We start from the raw sequence: 20,214 nt of genomic DNA on the forward strand, positions 1-20,214 counted from the left end.
TATATTGTTCAATAAAAATCACTGCATGTTTGTATTAGTTTTTGAAACATTTATTATTACATAAATTTATTTCAATAGTCCTAACATAATTAAATAACAAAACTAGTAATTAATTACACTGTTATTGTTATGAAGTTAAAACTTTTAGATAATAAAAAAATTAGTTTTGTTTCATGTTTTACCACTACAACAAATTTCTAGCACAGTTTTTTTTAATTCTTTGATAAAATCAGATAAAAATTGATACGATATATTAGTCAACTACTTAAATCTAAAATGATGGAAGATAAATTATGATACAAAAAAACTTTTAAAAAGAATTTTTTTTAAAGGCTCACAAAGTTCAAAACAATTAAGCTAAAATTTTTAAAACTTATTTCAATAATAATCCTCTTAACAATTATCGCTACAAACATTAGATATCTCAAATGTACTTGTAATCATTTTTTTTACGGCGATTTACTACTTTGTTCCCCTGGTAGTAAAATTCCCTAAGGGGGCAATATTGATGGCTTTGTGAAAACCCTGAGTTAGGCAGATATTTATTAGAAAATTTAATATTTTTTCAATAGAATTTTATCATAAAAGTTAGATTACACAGTTTGTTTGAAACTTATACCTGTCATTACAGGGATTTCGTGAAACATCTAGAAGCTTTAGCAGTCCAAAAAAAAAAAAACATTCAGTTGAAAAACCAAACTTATGATGTGTACAATTTAATTAACATTTTTTACCGTTTTTTTAAACGAGTAAACTACTTTTTAATTACTTTATAAATAATCAGTTTGTATAAAATAAATAGAAAAATAGCTTTCTAAAATAATTAATTTCTTAAAATAACTTGTCACGGTGAAGCATACTGTATATGTCAGACTGTTCAAAGTAATAAAGTATTTTAATCAGTGTTTATTATTTATTACAAGGCGGCTACTATCAAACGTTGGGTACAATACAAACTTCACAAACAAAAACAATAAAATTTAACAAAAATAGTAAATTCGTTAAAATTTCGCGTAAACTTAAAATTTAGAAATGTAAGTAAATCTTTATAAAATCAAAAAGTGTACTCAAGATACGCTTAGTGGTCTTATAAACTCATAACACTAAGTAGCTTAAATCTACCTAAAATTAATAGATAATGCATAAACCTATATAAGTCAAAAACCCATAAGAATATAATTTAAAACATTTCAAATATTTCTAATAAGCTAATTTATTTCAAGTTAACAAAATTATTAATAAGTGTTATAAACTAATTATCAAAAATTCAATGATAGTTTTTATTTTCTAGCTTTCTTTTTACTTTTCACCAAACCATTTTTATGTTCTTTGGACTTTCTTTTTGTTTTTAACAAACTCTTTCTTGTATTTGATAATTCCATTTTAGGTATCTATGAAGGCAATTAATAACGGTTAAAAAAAATGTTTTAAAGTCAATAAGTTTATTTTGTAATTAAACAATAAAAAAGACTAGCTTTTATGCATTTAACAAGTTTTAACTTCATCGTAGTACTTATTTCTTAGTGTACAACTATTTAGTTCACACAGTTCAATTTTCGACAACTTAAATTCTTAAAAAAATGTTCGAAGGGCTACAACTTATAGCTTATCATTTTAAATTTAAGTCTGTTAAGATTAAAAAGTTGATATTCATGACCTTTAAAACCACCATAAATTTACTAAGAACAAACAGAACAAGTGTATACACCAGCCGCATCAGACTTATCTTCTGGTTCATTTTCAATTCCGGGTAAACTACCTATCTTGATATCAAGAGTCTCCCTGCACACAGGGCAAGGAAGCCCATCTTTACTATTCATCTAAAAGCATTTTTGTGTTAATTATTTTTTAATTCCTATAAACCTAAAATTACAGACAAGGAAAAGCATTTAAGTATTTAAGTCTTTTTTTAAGTTAAAAGTAGTAAATTACCACTCTAGATTTAAAAAAAAGACTTCAATATTTAAATCTAACCATCAATCTAACAATCTAATCAAACTAAATAATATACAGAGCAATAAAATAAATACCCGGTCGGATTCAGATATTAAGAAAAAAAAAGATCTGGCCAAATTCAATTTTAAAGTTTAAAGAAATTTTTGAATTTATATTTTTAAACTTCAGTACAATTCGATTTAATATATATATTTCATCATTATTTGTTTTAGAAACTAAGTTATTTTAATAACTACTTTTTTTAGTAGCCTGAACTTAAGTTTCCGTTTTCATAAGCTTCTTAAGAGAATAAAAAACCGAAATTTGAATTTAAAAATATAAATGAATGAAAAAAAGTTTCTTATCAAATTTAAGAAAAACCCAAGAAGTCAAACTATATTGTTCAATAACAATCGTACTTTACTTAGAAACCTTTAAGAACAATATAGTTGCAAATTAACACCAACATGAACCAACCTGTTCTTTTATCCTGCTGCGAACATCAGACGGTAGTGACGTCATATCAGCGCTCTCACCAGGCGGCTCATACGTCACCGCGTACTTGTTGATGCAGTAGTTGTGAAAGTGGTGGAAGCATGGCGTCTTCATGAAATCGTCGCCAGCCTTAAATAGTAAATAATAATTATAATTTGTACTAACTAGCGCAGATGGTGTATGTTATATCATATTTTTTTAGTTGTATAATTTATTCTTATTTATTTCTATTCGAAGGCGGTTAAAGATAAAAGTGTGTTTAATCTTTTAAATTTCTTTAAAATACCTCAAGATGAGTTGTATTTATTTACATTATAATACTAGCGTTTATATTTTCTACAGATGTGTACTATTTATAGTATATTTTAAAAATAAAATCAAACATTATTTTAAGTTTTTATAAAAATTTCATGTTAAAATTTTTTGAAAAACCTTCAAAAAAGTAAAAACCTTAAAAAAGAAAATACTAAGTTTTTGGCTCAAAAGTGCGTACTCAATAGGACGTGTCAAAAAACGTTTTAATAAAAAGGCGATCATACTTTTCTTTTATCTTAGATAACTTTTTACTCGAAATAAAGTCTTTATAAAGTTTCACAATCAACAAAACGATTTTGGCTGAGTTTAAAAAACTTAATCTACAAAAATAATATTGGTTTTTCACTGCAGGCAAATTGTAGCTCTTAGTGTTTTTCCAAACACATATTTAAATAAATGTAAATTTTTTTTGGTAAAAATCGACTGAGAGGCCATCATCTAAACTGCACTTTGTTCTTAAATACAAAAAGCAGGTTTTAGCAATTTTATTTTTATTTAATATACAGTTTTTACATGTTGTTTTTGAAGTTTCTGGGTTTCTCAAAATCTTCTTATGCTTTACAAATATTAGTATACAGTAATAATATTTTTCTGTAACTTAATAGTAAATGTTAGTGTATTTGTTAAAAAATAAAACTGAATTATACTTATGGGAAAATGAAGAAGCTCTTAAGCCAGTAATAAAACACTGACTCTAGAAAAATTTCACAACATACCAGCTATACTAAACCTAAAAAGCTAAAAAAGAGAGCTAACATCATAAACTTCAAACTAAACCTCAATTTTTACGAGGCATATGGGGCAAGGGTCGGATGGAAAGTTGTTTTCAGTCAAGTAGTCGGCGACAGTTTGGATTATGTCGAACAGGATCCCGTCGCTCTCATCCTCATTGACTCTTTGATCGATCAGCTTCCTCACCTCGGTCAACCGTCCGTCGGAAAATCCCCTCGATCTCGCGAACTCCACCACGAGTTCGGTGTGCGGTGCCTGAAATTTTAACTCGTCAAAACAATTTAGTCACAGCGTTTTGCAAAATATCAATCGGCTGCAAGCTCACACAACAGAGTGATAAAAAATTATGCTTTAGACCAGGAGTCGGCAGGCAGCTGGTGCCAAATGTAAAGTTTACAGAGTCTTCGCGGGCCGCAGTTTTAGTCTTAGTGACATTTGATTAACCCTTTGGTTTTAGTCAAACTAAAGAAAATTTTCATTTTGTTCACTTTATTTTTTTAAATGACTTTTAACTACAAATAGAATGTCTATATAAATTATAAATTTATTAGAATTAAATTTACATTGAGCGTTAATAAACTTTATTAAGCACTTCATAACTTAAGTTTAATTTTTTTGTAATTCTACTTACAACCCTACGAAAACCAAGCTTGAAAAACATTTATAGGTCGCTTTTATACATTTTATATATTGTTAACCCTTTTTACATATTTCTAAAAATATTTAATTTTAAAAATATTTTTTGCATTTTAGATAGTTTACACTAATTGAAAAGATCAGTAATTAGTTATCTGAATAAAAACAATTCCTATTTGTGTTGGAGAATGCCAAAACAAGTTATTTAGCGTAATTAATTCTCGAATACTTAAATATTATTGTTTATTGAACAATAAAAATACGCTCTAAAGTTTTAGTCTAAGGAACTGGTGTACCAAAACCTTTCATTTATCGAGTCATACACCAGAAAAGTTTAACGTTATGCCCAGGTCAATATTTTATTAGTATTTAATTAGTCTTTTACATAGTTGCCACTTTGAAAGCAAAAATGTCTGAGTTATTTTATATCAGCCTAAGTTTATTAATAGTTGAAAAGCTAAAAACTTGCTGTTAATCAAGCTTAAATACCTAATTAAAATATCATTATTATAAAATTATAAAATATACAATATGCAAGAAGATAAGATAAAAAAATTACAATTAGTAAACTACACTACTGTCATAAAAACTAATCTTAGAATCGAAAGATTTATACTAAGTGTTTAAAATAAGTGTTTACCAAACACCTGAGTTTAAAAAAATGTTTTAAACAGGTTTAAGCTAGTCTGAGTTTTTTAAATTTTTTAATTAGCCTGTTTGTTTGGAATAGCAGTTTAAAATATAGTTCAATAAATAAGGAAGTCACGAAGTTTATTAACAGTAAATTACATATATTGAAAAAAAAAGTCAGCTTGAATGGACATGAATAATTAAGTTTTTTAAATTTTAAACAAAAGTATAAAATTTATTAAGTCCTTAATGAACTAAAAAAAGAATTTTTGATAGCAATTCTTAATTTGCAATAAAAATATTGCATTTAAAAAGAGTCAAAAGAAAACATTAAAAAAATAAATTGTGTCAAAACCAAAATAGATAAACTTTATTTCTTATTATTATGTTATTTTAAATGACTTTTTGCAAAAAAAAACTTAAACATAAAAAATATTTCAAAATTATACCTAAACTGTAAAGAAATTACATTTTAGTTAATTACTGTGCATTACTTTTGTACAAAATGGAAAACATGTGTACTTAGTTTATTTACGAATAACGTTTTATATAACTAACTTACTAAATCCAAGCACTCTTTACACTCTTTTTTTTAGCTAATTACTTGCTGTTGTAAAAAAAAAATTATTATGAAACTAAGAAAAAAACCCTGCAAGAATGCTTATCTGTCTGTTTCACATTTTTAAGTTATATCAGTAAAGTCTTTTAATCATTTTAAAATGTTATACAGGATTTCAAACAAAATTATTGGAAAGAAGTTTAACTTTAAATGTATTTTTACTCAGGAGGCCACATTAACATGCTCGCGGCCCACAAAATTTTCTTTCGCAAGCCACATTCGAATTAAAAAAAACGTGCTCACGGGCCGAAGATTTGCCCATAGCGGGCAACAGTTTGCCAAGCCCTGCTTTAGACAACTATATAGCATTAAAAAATCTTAATCAGTTTTAGAAGTAGTAAGTACATTTACATGTATTTTATTTTGTTTGAAACAAAAACAATACTTATGTCAAAACTAATTGCAATATTGCAGTGCTTTGCTTTAAAAGCTCATAAAACAACTAGTAAAAGTTTATGAACTTTAGACAATTTTATTGTTAAAAACAGTCATAAAAAACTTTTTTTACAGTAGTTGTACTTAGAAAATAGAGGTTATTACAAACAAAAGTAAGAAAACTATAAAAGTTTAAAACCAATTAAATATATTGCATTAAAAAAAGTTTAGTAATTTATATCTAACAATTAGAAAACTTAACATTAAACCACAAAACATGGTTAAACAAAATGATTGTACCAATTCTTATCAATCAGTATAAAAGTGAATAAACATAGCGAGTCTTACATTTATTTTGAAAACAAATTTGAGGTCAAGGGTAACGTGTTGAAGATCCTTATTATTGGCAGTTAATGGAGTAATTGATTTCTCTATTGTCTTTATTTGTCCTCTGAAAACATTTAATAAAGTATTTAATAGTTGAAACTACTGACTAGTGACAAACTAAGAATTATTTTTATTTATATATATGTTAATGATTTCTATAGCTTACAAATCTTACATAAAAAAACAGTTTAAAAAAAATACTTTTTAAAATTTTAAGATTTTTTAAGAATTTATAATAATATATATATGTATATATATATATATATAAATTAACAATAAACAAATAAACGTATAATATATTAATTACTTCCTGTGGTACTTCAAAACTATCTCATCTTCATAAATTGCTTTTAAAGTTTCAACTTCACTATTGGCCCAAAAATTGTATTCACTGAAACAAAAAAAATAACTTTCTACAAAACTTTTAAATGTTTTGTATGAAGTTAAGATAAAGTATAATAAAAAAGACTAAAAAATTTATTGATATTTAATACAGATCAGGCTATTTAAAGAAATAATTGCATTTTTTTGCTAGTAGTAGTTTTAATTGTTCTACAATTACAAAATAATTTGTAAAAAAAAAGATAAAGTATAAAAAGTAACTAAATATGTTTATTGATGTTTAAAACCAATAAAACTTTTTAATGAATTTTAAACTAATTTGAAGAAAGTTAAGATATAAGGTTATCACTTGAATTAATTTAAATTGTAATTTAAAAAACCAACCTCATGATTCAGACTTTTTTTTTGTTGGCAGTAAAACTAATGTTTAAAAAATTTAATCCTGCAAAATTGTAGTTAGATGTAGAAAAATCTAATTAATATATGTCTTATAAATTTTTACAACAAAACTTGTTATTTTATTGTGTTCTACAAGATTTATTTTTGTTATCAAAGTTGGTACTATAAACTTTTAGTTGAGCAATCCAAAAAAATAGTCTTTAATATTTAATATACTAAAACTTTTCTGCTGTAATTAATTCCAATAAAGTTTTGCAATAACTCAAAAAAAATAGTTAGTGTAGTACATAAAAGAAATACTCATGTACATTATGCATATAATTAAAAAGACAACAAATCAAAATAAAACATTATGCTTAAATTTTTTTTTTCTCTAAAAATATCTGCTTTAAATCTCCATTTATTCCACAACCTATCAAAAAAGTAAATACTTTTATAAGTAAAATATTTTGAAAAAAAGAAATTAAGTATTTACCAATAATTTTTATCAATGGATTTTTCATTAGAAAACCAAAAAACTAACTAGATAAAAAAATAAAATCTGTTTATATATCAAAAGCATAAAATATAAACAACTATTACGGCATATTGTAGACCAAGCTTATTCAAATAAAATATTTCTGTTTTAAAAATCAAAACAACTTCAGTTTTTTATAGACCTGTCAAAAAAAGTTACACTTTTTTTTGAAAGGTCAAACATATTATTTTTAGAATAAGAAACCATTTTAACAAAAAAAAAAGAATGATTATGTCCAACTAAATTAAAAAAAAATTAAAATACAATTCCTGACTATGGCAGTATATGTTGTGTTAGATTAAAATTCAAGTTCACTTGTAAATGTAAACAGAGCATTAAACTTACTTAATAATAAATAAAGTGGTGGTAATCATATTTATTAGTGTTAACTTGTTTTCACAGGAAACTCTGCAGACTTCTCAACTAATTTTTAGCCTAATCAGGGAACTTTTACTAACTATCCAAAAATACAATTAAATACACTCCTTAATTCTTATATATTAAAATTAACTTGCTTGGTATTTTTGATAGGGTTATAATTTTTTTTTTTTGGAATATTTTCTTTATTTTTTCTTTATTTAGTTTTGAAATAACTGCATTTTAAGCATTTTAACATAGTTTATTAAGTTGTCAGTGGGCGGTAAAGGTGACAGGACATGTTAATTAAATAATAAAAAATGTAACCAAGTTTACTTATTTTTAGGTTTTAAATAAGTAAGTTAAGTTCTTTTTATGAAGTTGGAATACTTTGTGTACTTTTTGTAGACAATCCTTTGAGCTTCCTGTTTTTTAAACTCAATAATATAACAAAAAAAAATTCTGTATTTTTTATTTAAACAAAAATGTTGTGAATTAAAAAAAATAAGCACATTTTTAATGTTTTGTGTAAAGCAAAACCAGCTTAGTAAAATATGTTTAAGCATATTGTTAAAAAATTATATAAGTGCTTTTTATAATTGTAAAACACTGTAAACTAATAAAATATGATGAATTTGAATAGCAGCTGATTAGAAAAAAAGAAATTACACAGAAATAGAGTTAAAATAATACACTTTATAAACTTTTTGAGTAAACTGTAAGTTATAAAATTATGAGCATATTAGTTTGCAATTTTTTAATCTTTTCATAATTGTTTGAGCAACGAAACCATTGAAAAAAAACAGAACACAAGTTGTATTGAATGTTGTTTTACAAATGAATGTGTTGCAAAATTGAATATTTTATTTTAAACACGCTTTTATATAACGTCATGAATATTTGTAAAGTTTTGAGTCTGCTAACTTTACTTTTAAATCAATTTGCTTACAGCAGTGTTAAGACTAAACAAAAAACTTTGTTTAAACTTACCTTTTTTTCTATACAAATGTTTTACATGTATTTATTTATATACCATTTGCATTTTTGAACAGATTACTTACTTAGTATATATTTTATTTCACAAAGCTTTTCAAAACTATACTAGTTCCATTTTCAAGTGGTAAATCTATTGCTTGTAATATTACTTATTTTTAGTGATATCTACTTACTCATTTGCTGAAAAAAACATTTGTAATTATGTAAAGTATAATTATTTATTTATTAGGGTTGCCACAAAACCTTGAATTTAACAATTTAGGCTTAAAAAACATAGAATTGAATAAAAAAAACTTAAATCTTTAAACAAACACTACTTGGTAAAATCAAGAACTTTAAACATTTTTACATCTTAAGTAGTAACATTTTGATTTAATACATGAAATTTATTATATAGATAAAAAATTTAGTCATCATTAATTTTTTTTATTATTAAACAATACATTTTAAGTAGCTTTACAGTATTTTTTCATTTTTGTTGTACTAACTTACACATTTTTTAACCTTAAGCTTAACTTTAAACAAAAACTAGACCTAAAAACGTGTACTTTCAAAAACCTGGAGGAAATTTTGAAAACCTTGAAGAAACCAGCGGCAACCCTAATTAATATAATTACTTAACTTTAAATAATACTGTTTTTAACTATACTTAAGTTTGAAGTTTCATAAAAAATGTACAGTTAAACATTATGCTCAGTTTAAAAAAAAAATTCTTAATACTTTGAAAAAAATATGGAAATTTCTTTTTAAATCTAAATAAAAAGTGCGGGAACCTGTTTTCTAAGTGGGACCAACTTTCAAGTGTAAAAAGTAATTCTAATAAAAACTTGCTTCACATTTAGAACAAGTAAATAACTGTAGTCTAGAATGTTAATAACTATTCTATTTGTAGTAAAGCTGCAATGTTTTGCTTGTTTAATAGTAGAGCATAACTTTGATATATTGACAAACACTTGCAATTTGGATTGAACATTTATGCGGATTGGTTAGGGTTTTATTTCACAAACAAGCTAATTTCTAGACAAAGCATAAAATTCTTGAAAAGCGCGCTGTACATAAAAAAGAGTTATTTGTTTTATATAAGGTTTTGCTAAGTACTCACAATGTGAAACTGCTGCACTTCAAACAGCATTTACATTTATCTGTTTATGTATTGTTACTATATGATAAATATTAAACTGTGCATGGCGAACACGTTAAAAAGTTTTGCTGTGTTTACTAGAGCATTAAATTACTACTTTACAACAAATCAAAGTTTTTACGCTTCATTGCTGAATTACCATAGTAACTAAAAGCATTTTAACAAGTCTGGCTGTATGGTATACCATACTTGTATTTTTTTATTCTTTTATCCATTTAAGCACATAAACTGTTGAATAATTTTTTTACTTGTAATTTAGAAAATATACAAAACATGTTATAATCAATCTCTTAAAATTATTTAGACTCACTTTTCAATGCTATGTTTAGCCAAGTTTTTATAACTTAGTGAAGACGCAAGATGCAGTAGCAACTAAAACGAAAGGAGGCTTTGAGTTTTATTTTCAGTTGGAATTAATTTTGCACTTTGGAAATATCTCAAAAATACTTTAAAATATTTTTTGCTGGCTTTATGAATCATTAGTAGAGACTATTTTTGTATTTTAAAAAACAACTTTTATGTAAACTATATACGACCCGAAAATGCGACCTTAACCTTTAGCTGAAAGTTTTTTTACTTATAGCAATTATCACAAAATCATTGTGCAGAATTTAATATTCAAAAAGCAACATAGCTTTTTTAAATATTTAAATTCTTAACAATACTTTTTGAGATAGTTGCTAGATGTAAGACAATTTTAGTTGCCACATTGTAGAATAGTTGAAAATAAATTCTAATAATAAATATTCTATCTATTTGTAAATGATCACAAAATATTTTAAATATTTCCAACTATTTTATTACAAAAATTTTTGCATAATAAACGGAATAAAAAGGTTACAACATAACAAAGACACAAAAAACACAGTAAATAATAATAAGGAAACAAAATATCAATTTAGAGGTCAGTAAAGTTAATGTGAAACAGGTGTAACAAGGTACAAGTTAGTGATAAGCAGTCCACAAAAGTCTTTACAGCAATGAGTTTCCTGACAAAATTATTTATTCGCTTAAACTTTAGTATGAGTCAGTTCGACTCAAGTTAACCGTTTTAAATCGCAAACTGGAAAAATTAGAGTCTAGTAAATGTTAAATTATAATTGTTTATACATTTAAATTGTTCTCTTAAAGACAAACCTAATTTAAATCAAATTCTTTGTCTGTTGATCAACTGCTTCGGACTACTTTTCTACGGAATTTTGATCTCCTTTGTGAGTAACACAAACCTGCCTGCATAAACATTACTATTTAATTGTTTTAGATAACATTTTGTAATTAAAGTTTTTTCTATCATTAATTTTATTTAAAAAAAAAGTGATTTTTGGTTTCTAGTTAAAGCATGTATTACAATCAAAAAGATCCAATTTAAGACGGATTGTACAAGTTGTAGCATAATTGACGTTTTTAATATACCACTATCATTACTAAACTTTCGTTTTAATGTGCTATTTATCACAACTTAGTAAATTCCTGTACATGATATTAATCATAAACTGTAAAGCTTTCTGCGTTTAAGTAGTTTAACTTTTTCTACAAGTCTAATTCGTCTCAACATTGATATTAATCTATTTTTTTGGACATTCAAACCACTTTATAGCTTATTAATATCGAGGTAAATCATAGACAGGTTTAAAAGTTTTAGGGACTATTTGAATAAAATATATTACTTCTGCAATCTCTACTGAATATTTATAGGTAACAAAAATATAAATTTTTCTGTAAACAAATAAAAATGTTGTTTTGTCTCAAAATGATACGTAATTCTACTTAATTTCTTAGATATTAAAGATTTAGATTTTATTAAATAGATAAAAATGTTGCTGTGTGGCAAAATAAAACGTAATTCTAGTTAAAAAGCCTGAAATTTATTTATTTTTATATATGACTAAATGTAAATATAAAATAGGATCATTAAAAATTAGTATATAAGTCAGTAAACTTCTAAAAATTAACACAATACAAGTTTATTTGATAAGTTTACATTTCTTCATTATTTTCACGTTGTTCCCTTTGATTGTCTCTATTATGTTGTGTTGGTTGCAAATAACTATCGAAGTTCCGGCTGAAAATTGCAGGATCACGTTTGATTCTAGTTGCAAAAGCATCCAAAGTTCTGTACAGTATATTATCTTTTGAAGTCGTAAGAAGATTTAGAGGAATAGTATTTCAGTTAAACGGTTGTATTAAATACATTATAGGTAAGACTTAAAAAGTCAAGCAATACCTACTTACTGTAAATATATTAAAAAATGTATTTTATAACTTAGACTTTATGAATTTAGTTGACTAGTTTGTAGTAAGATTTTAAAAACTATATTTTTCAACCTCTAAAAATCCATTAAAAAAATGGTAACTTTTAACAATAAATTAAATAGTAAAAACAACTTATAAATAATGAGAGTTCGTATATTTAGTATCATAATAGAAAGAATTTGAAAGCTTCGTATACCAAACAAATAGTTTAAAAAAAATTGCGTTTTCAAAATACACATATATAAACACGCCGTCCTGGACTTTGGTAGTAAAATTTGTCTGCACCATCAGCTCCAATTCTTCTATAACTGCGATTCCAACCATCTTCCACATCAGGTATAGGATTTGTAAATAGATTTTATTGTCTTGGTAGCAGATAATTGTCAAAGTTCTTTCTGAAAATTGCAGGATTCCGACCGATCCTAGTTGCCAAAACATCTGAATTGCTGTTCAGTATGTTGTTTTTAAAGTTAGTTATTCATTGTTTAACAAAAATTGTTTATAATAAATAGAGCAAAGTTGTCGAGTTTTAACTTTTTTAAAGATTAAGACTAATAAAGTACATGTGTTTAGAAAAAGCAGTTGTTAAATAAAAGCATAAAATGTATTAATGTCAATAAAGACCCATTATAAATTCTTACTACTTAAAAACTATAATTTAAATTTACATTAATTTTTTTCAGCATATTTATAGCCCTGTAATCTTTTTTCAAAATCACAAACAGTATTTTACTTTCAAAAAGTCAAGTTACTTTATTTCAATTATTTTAACGAAAAAGTTTATCAGCAGTTAACAGGTGTTTATTACACTTTCAAGGCAACACATGCTTCTAAATACGACGCCCTAGACTTTGTAAAATAAGATTAAAAATAAGCACAATTAAAGACACTTCTTTAACTAAATGTGAAAATACATGAAGTTTTTGTAAGTGTTTACACTTATTAAGACTTTAACAGTTTTACAATGCAGTTTGAAACAGTTATTTCACAATAAATATTCTTCACATAAAAACTATAATAATTACTGTTAGGTTAAAGAGCTATATATAGTGCGGAATAGTTGAAGATTTATATCAACTTTTGCTTACTTTTATAGACAAAACTTACAAAAAAATTATATAAAAACAAAAAAGTACTTGTAATAAACTTGAAAAACGTAATATGATTGTAAAAAAGTTCATACATGTAAAATTTTAATAAAAATAAAAATAACTTGTTTGGTTTGCACTGTTTGCTAATAAAAAATATTTAAATAAACTGTTTTGAAGGAAATGGTCTTATGTAAAGTATACACATCATTTTCTCAACATTATTTAAACAAATGAAATTAATATAGAAAGATTTTTTTTCTAAAAATCCTTTCAAATTACGTTACATTTTGCTTCATAAATCTTTAAAAAGTTTTCGGTATTATTTTTACAGCAACTAAACTTTGCGATCAGTATAAAAATATTTATCAACCACCGTGTTTTTTTTAAATCTAAAAATTCACAGCATGAAAAAAAAGATTCAATAATTTAAGTTAGGTATGTATTTATGGTAAGTAAAACTAATATCTAGATCAGTGGTCGTCAATGTGTAAACTGGTGCACACTAGTGAACACGAAACTTTTTTTGGGGTGCACGAGATTTTTAGGGTACACGAAACTCATTTAAGGGTGCACGAAATTTTGAGATTACAAAAAAAAAACATAGAGTTAGATTAAGTATGTAGTTAATATTTAATAAAGTATTTAAAGAATGCTGAACTGGGGATTTAGTAGTAATTGCGGAGAAGTGTTCAATTAATAAGTAGGTAAGAAAAAGCCATATAACTAAAATATTATTGTGAAAATAAGGTAAAACAAACAAAGAGGTTAATTAAAAATAGGATCAAATAAAAATTTTCAGTTTCAGTTGTTAAATGGTTTGCATGTAAACTGAGTTATGACTTTTAAGGAGAAATGCGCTAATAAAAGTGTATACGTAGTCTTACCACTAGCGGCGCTTATTAAAATTAGATCTTGGAGTGCACTGATTTTATTTTTTGCAGCTTGGTGTACACATAATTTAATTAGCTTGACGACCAGTGATCTAGATTATAAAAAAAGTCTAAACTATTTAAAAAATCAACATAAAAATTATTAAATGAATTGAAATCAGCAGAAAAATAATAAAAATTATCATAGTAAGTAGTGATAACACGGCGCACTAATCAGAGAAAAAAACATAGTTATCACAGTTTATCATTTTAATAAAAAAAATTACTTAATAAAAATAAAATTTTTAGACAAAAACAGTTCTCACTTGCAAAAATAAACTTTAATGCAAAAGTAACAAATTTGTTTTTATACACTTTCAACATTAAAAGTACTTTGTTAATTTTAAACTTTCTCCGCTTGTCTGATCTTCGTCTTCACCTTTCTGATGTTAACCTGCAGTTCGGCGTGTCTCACCTTCAGATCTCCGATCTTCTGCTGGATCTCTGCATCTTCATCGTAGGACACCTTAAATTGATACAATAAGTTCATTTCAGTAAGTTTCAGTGAGCTTCAAACTCAAGTGTGTTTAAATAGTTCTACCTTTTACTTTATGAAAAACTATTTTGTGTCGAACTTTGATTACATAACTAGCTAGGTTTAATAGTAAAAATAATTAAAACAACAAGAAACCTCGTAGTCCTCCAGCAAGTCGTCCATTCCCAAAAGTCCCATTTTCAGGTTCAACTTGCGGTTTGCCATCCTCAAGTCTTCCCGCGCCCTGAAAGATCCATGGAAAGAAATGATTTAGAATGTTGTAGATTTTTATCTATTAAATCACTTATTCTACATTAAATCTTATTACACTGTTGACTCTTAAAATTTACATTTTACAAAGCTTATTAATAACGTACAAGCTTTTGATTATAATTTAATATTATAGTTGTTCAATATCTAAAGCAAACTTAAAACGTAATACTATAAATTAAGATAGTTTAAGATAAAAATTTAGGGATTTAAAACTAAAGTTAAAGATAAAACTAAAACCAAGATTGATATAAAAATGTTAAAGGTTTCCATAATTAATTTTTAACAAAACAATTTGGTCTATCTTTGTCTAATGCAGGGGTCGGCAGCTTTATATAACTCGGGCCGCAATAATTCGAAAAAAATCTTTGAGGACTGCACTTTTTCGACCCCTGGTCTAGGGATTACTATAAATAAATTAAAGGTATTAATACTTTTTAATAACTGTATTAAAATTTGAGAGTTCTAGTAACTAAAAAAAAAGTTTTCGGTTAAGTAAGCAGTATTATTCAAGTGTAATTTTAAATAATAAATGTTATGCTAGTTTAGTATTGACATTGTTCATTAATGATACAAAAAATCATAGCATACATTTTGATCAATATTATAAAACATATTAAGTAGTAGCTGGAGTAACTATTAAGTGATTTTATTAAAATACTATTGATTCCGGCGATACAATGCTTAAAATATCTTGTCTTGACACTTTAGCGCTAGAAATTTGTATTATTAAGTTTTAGAAGTGATATTCATAACATTTTTGGTACTATTATAAAGTGCTATGAAGGTTTTCTAAGTAGCGGAACTGTCAACTTAAAAGTAGTTTTCTACGTTTATGTAAGAATTAACAAAATTTTCTAAATACATTAACTAATAATCAGGCTTATCAAAGAATGATTGGAGGAGAAAAAGCTGACAATCACGAATTTCCATTTGCTGCGGCTATTCTTGGCAATGATGGAGATTGGAATTTTTGTGGAGGTTCAATTATCAGTGATAGATACATTCTGACTAGAGCGCATTGTGTTATACATTTTCTAAAGTTAGAAAATTTTAACTTAATTAAATTTAATTTTTGCAATTTAAAATTAAGATGAACTTTTGTTTAGTGTTTGATCTAAACTTGGTTACTTTGACTAAGTTTAACTATGTTATTACAATTTTTCGTTTTATTTATATTCTTTTAACTTGTAATATACTAATAATACTTACTATTTCAAAATTCTTAACTTTTAGAAGTTTTATAACCCGCCTTCGAGTTAGAATCGGCTCAAACAATAAATATTCTGGAGGAACAATGTTAAATGTGAAAGAAGTTATTATTCACTCAAAATATCGCATTTCTGGGTAATACTCATATTCATATATAAAAGATATACAAAATAAATTAATCAATATATTTTTTTATAAAACTAAATTTCACCCTTTAAGAGATGTTCAAAAAGATCTTGGTTAATTTATCTTGTATATTTGTCTCCTAATTTTTTAAAAAAGTTAAGAACTATTATTGTTCAACTTAGATCCTCAAATACAAATATTTATGAAATATTTTATAACTAAGTTTAAACAAAACTTTTAGTGCTCTTCACGGGTACGATATTGCATTGATAAAAACTAAAGAAAAAATTTTGTTTGACGAACGAGTTTATGTTGTATGTCTTGCGGAACATGACTTTGATTTATCAAAATATTATAAAGACAATTACTGCGTTACAGTCGGTAGGGGATTAAAAAGTTAGTTTTATTCTTGCCTTACCACTAATTCAAACAAGTCGGACAAAAAACGCACTCTTGCAACAACAGTTTTAACTTTCCTATATTAAGTTTTTACTCAGATCAAAAAACCAGCGAGACGTATGACGAGCTTCTAAAGCTTGAAGTGCCGATAATTGCCAAGAATGACTGCATGGCGTGGTTTGAAGAAAGAGGCTACGACTACGGTCTATTACCCACTCAAGTTTGCGTCGGAAATGAAGTCAACAAAAGCCCTTGTAATGTGAGATTTAATATTTTTTCAATTAAAGTTTTTGAATAAATTAAGCTTGTTTTTCTCCATTTTCAGGGCGACTCGGGTGGCTTTTTGGTACGTCCGGTTGGAGATCACTACGTGCAAGTGGGAATAGCCTCATGGTTGACCCATGGTTGTTGGAAAATCCCGTGGCCTAACATGTACGCAAGCACTAATGATTTAATTGAGTGGATTGAAGAAAGTACGCGTTTTTATTGGCATGTTTTTTATTGTTGTAATTTTTCTAAACCACTAAACTGTACTTTAAATCAATTTAAAATCTTTTATTTTACAATAACGTTTTTTTAGATTATACCAAGTTTAGACTTATCACACATATTTAAACATTTTTTATTACTTATAATTAAGTATTGTTTTCTTGTTTAAGTACTTTTGAAATTTTCTAAATAAAGATAGTTAACTTTAAAATATTATGAAAAGCATAGCTGCTAAACAAGCTTATATAGATAATTTTTTAGAAGCTAACCAGAAAACTGATGGAATTAACGGTGGTGGTTTAATTCCCGAAAATGATAGTTTCGTCCCCGAAAATGACGACTTTGTTCCCGAAAATGACAATTTTAATCCCGGAAATGAATAAACATATGATGCAGATGGTATAAACATTTTATTTTATTAACGAACAGTTAAAATAAAAAAAAACAAATTGTATTATGATAACTTTTTAAGAGTTGAAAATTCATTTATCATAATGAATAGATTACTGTTTTAGTGTATTGTTTAACTTTAATTACATTTTAGTATACAATAATTACACTAATTAGTAAATTGTATTGTTATAACAAAACTTGCTTTGTTAGACTAAAATACAAAATTTTTTATTTGTTCTTTTACAAATCAGCCGTAGGTATAAGGCTTTGGAATTGTTTCATTCTTATCATTCTACAAATGAGGTAAAGCAAAAATACATCATTAAATTAATAACATCTAAACCCGTATCTCTGACCATATACACTTAAAATTTTTATTCTTTATGGCTATCCTTAACTAACTTTACCCAAATTATAAAAATAGGTCAAAAACAAAACTATAACTTAACTTAAAATATACAAAGTAAAATATCAGCCAATTAAAAAGCCAATTATACAGCTGATAATTTCGATGTAGTTTTTACAATCTTAGTAAAATTGCTAACTCAAGACAAAAACATGACTACTTAAAATCTAACTAGCAGGCAATACTTCATGTTGTTAAAACTTAAAACGTTTTCCTTCGTTAAAAAAGCTCGGTATATAATAAGTATCTATAACCTCTTTTGTCTCTGTATATTTGTACTCGTTAGTAAAGTTATAAAAACTAAAGTTACTTAAGCTTTACAGTACATAGTAAGTAATAACAAGTATTTAATATTTACAAAGTCAACAGATTAGTGATAACAGTTTAAAAAGTCAACTTCTGGACAGACTGCATCATTTACACCAACTTCATGGACTTGATGCAACAGAAAGGGATGGTTGAAAAATAATCTGTTAAAAAAGCCCTCAAAAAAGGCAGAAACCCCATACTTGAAAAAATATGCGATGTCGAGGATGCTAAAATGGGAGTGAGGGATGCTGCGACTTTGGAAAAGTGAGTTTTAATAATTTAGTGTTCGTAGTTTCTAAACAATGACATCTAATGTTGATTATAAAAATTAATTACATTTAAACTCTAATGATGAAACAGCGTAGGCTTAATTAACTTACGACCCGTCGCTTATCTAAGATAAATAATGAAATTTGAAAGTTATAGAAATAAAAAGATTATTTAGAACTGTGTCATTATTGTCTTTTAACACTCATTTGAGTACCACTATCAATTATTGATAGACTATTTATTTTTAGTGTGTTGAATAAAAACAGTTTGTAATATAACATTTCAAAATCACGCGTTTAGCACAACTTTTTTTGTAACTCAGGCAAATCAAGTTTGAAGGAAAAACTTTGGTAACACTAACCCGCCGGCTATTACAAGTTTAATTAACTGTAATCCCTTCAATAAGTAGAATAGTTTTTTTTTTGTGTATATATATTTAAAAATCATTTATAAGTCTCTGGTTTAATAATAAAACTATATAACAATAGGTAATAATTTGTTTTTAACGGAAAATGCTACAATAATCTAAGTCAACATTTTAAACTATCATAAATTAAACGTTTTATATTTCTGTTTTGAAAACACTAAAAAAATAGTTAAAGTGATCAATAGAAAATTTTGGATATGTTGCTGTTTTTTTAAAATCTTGGATTAAAGTTCTCTAAAACTTATGAATAAAGATTAGGAAAAAATATTCATGAGTAAATTAATTAACAGATTATACATGTTTCCTACTTAAAACAAAGAACCTTGAATTTTCATCAAACTGTGTTTATTATTACATTAAGTTCAAGTTTTGTATTTAAAAAAAGATGATATAACGTAGTAGATTATTAATCTATCATCATTTGCTTTATATGCTTTTAAGAAACTTCTACACGAGTCGCCAGCTTGTTATAAGTCATTGACCGATTTTCATAGAAAAACTTTCACTGTATAAAAAGTTGTAGTAATAAACCTAGAAATAAAATTCCAAACATGTAATAAAATAAGCAATAGTTGATCATTAATAATGAGTAGTAAAGTATAGCAGTGTATAGTAAAGTAAAGTAGTAAATCTTTAGCCCATTTTTAAATTTATTCAAACTACCACGTCAATTTATCATATGGCTTGGTGATTGCTTTAACAACTAATTAGAATTAAGCTTTTCTTCAACCTGACTTCAAATGTCCAAATTAAGTTAGCAGAATCAAATGTCATATCAAAGATTGCAAAAAGTAAAGTTAAAAGTTTGAAGTTTTAGCTGACTTAGATAATTTTGACTTACTCGACATTAAACTTTTGTTTTATGCTTGCCTTTTTTAAACGCAAGTTATAAACTTTAAACACTTTTTTGTTTGTTTTATCTTTTAAACCTTCATTATTTGCTTTATAACTAGTCAAAAACTTAAGATTTTCGTTTTGTGTTAATGTTATTAGACAAATTTGTCATGAAAAAACTATATTTATTCCAAGAATCTATTTTTTTCTAAAACTATTTATGCCGCAAATTAACTGTAAACCAGTCCAATCTTAAAAATATTACATTTACTAAGTGTAACAACAAAAGTCAAAAAAAAAAAAATATATATAATTTATTGAAATGGCGAATTTAAGAATTCTGGTACATATGTTTCATAAAGCTTTAATTTTTCATAAAGCTTTAATCATCAGCCAGTTAAATTCAAAATAAAAAGCACTGTACTAAACAAAGATACAAAAGTTATGCAAAAAAA

General features: G+C 25.8%; 1 protein-coding gene across 1 annotated transcript; it reads left to right on the top strand.

Moving 5' to 3' along the window:
- The first annotated feature begins 15,787 nt into the window (after window positions 1–15,787).
- Window positions 15,788–17,503, top strand: LOC145836443 (serine protease 38-like). The gene is made up of 4 exons (XM_082944241.1): window positions 15,788–15,875; window positions 16,730–16,890; window positions 16,957–17,104; window positions 17,382–17,503. The coding sequence occupies exons 1-4, from the start codon at window positions 15,788–15,790 to the stop codon at window positions 17,501–17,503; spliced, it is 519 nt and encodes a 172-aa protein (XP_082800367.1).
- The last annotated feature ends 2,711 nt before the right edge of the window (window positions 17,504–20,214 follow it).

This window comes from Thalia democratica, chromosome 5 (genome assembly GCF_965202585.1).
Source record: "Thalia democratica chromosome 5, ktThaDemo2.hap1.1, whole genome shotgun sequence".
NCBI lineage: Eukaryota > Metazoa > Chordata > Thaliacea > Salpida > Salpidae > Thalia > Thalia democratica.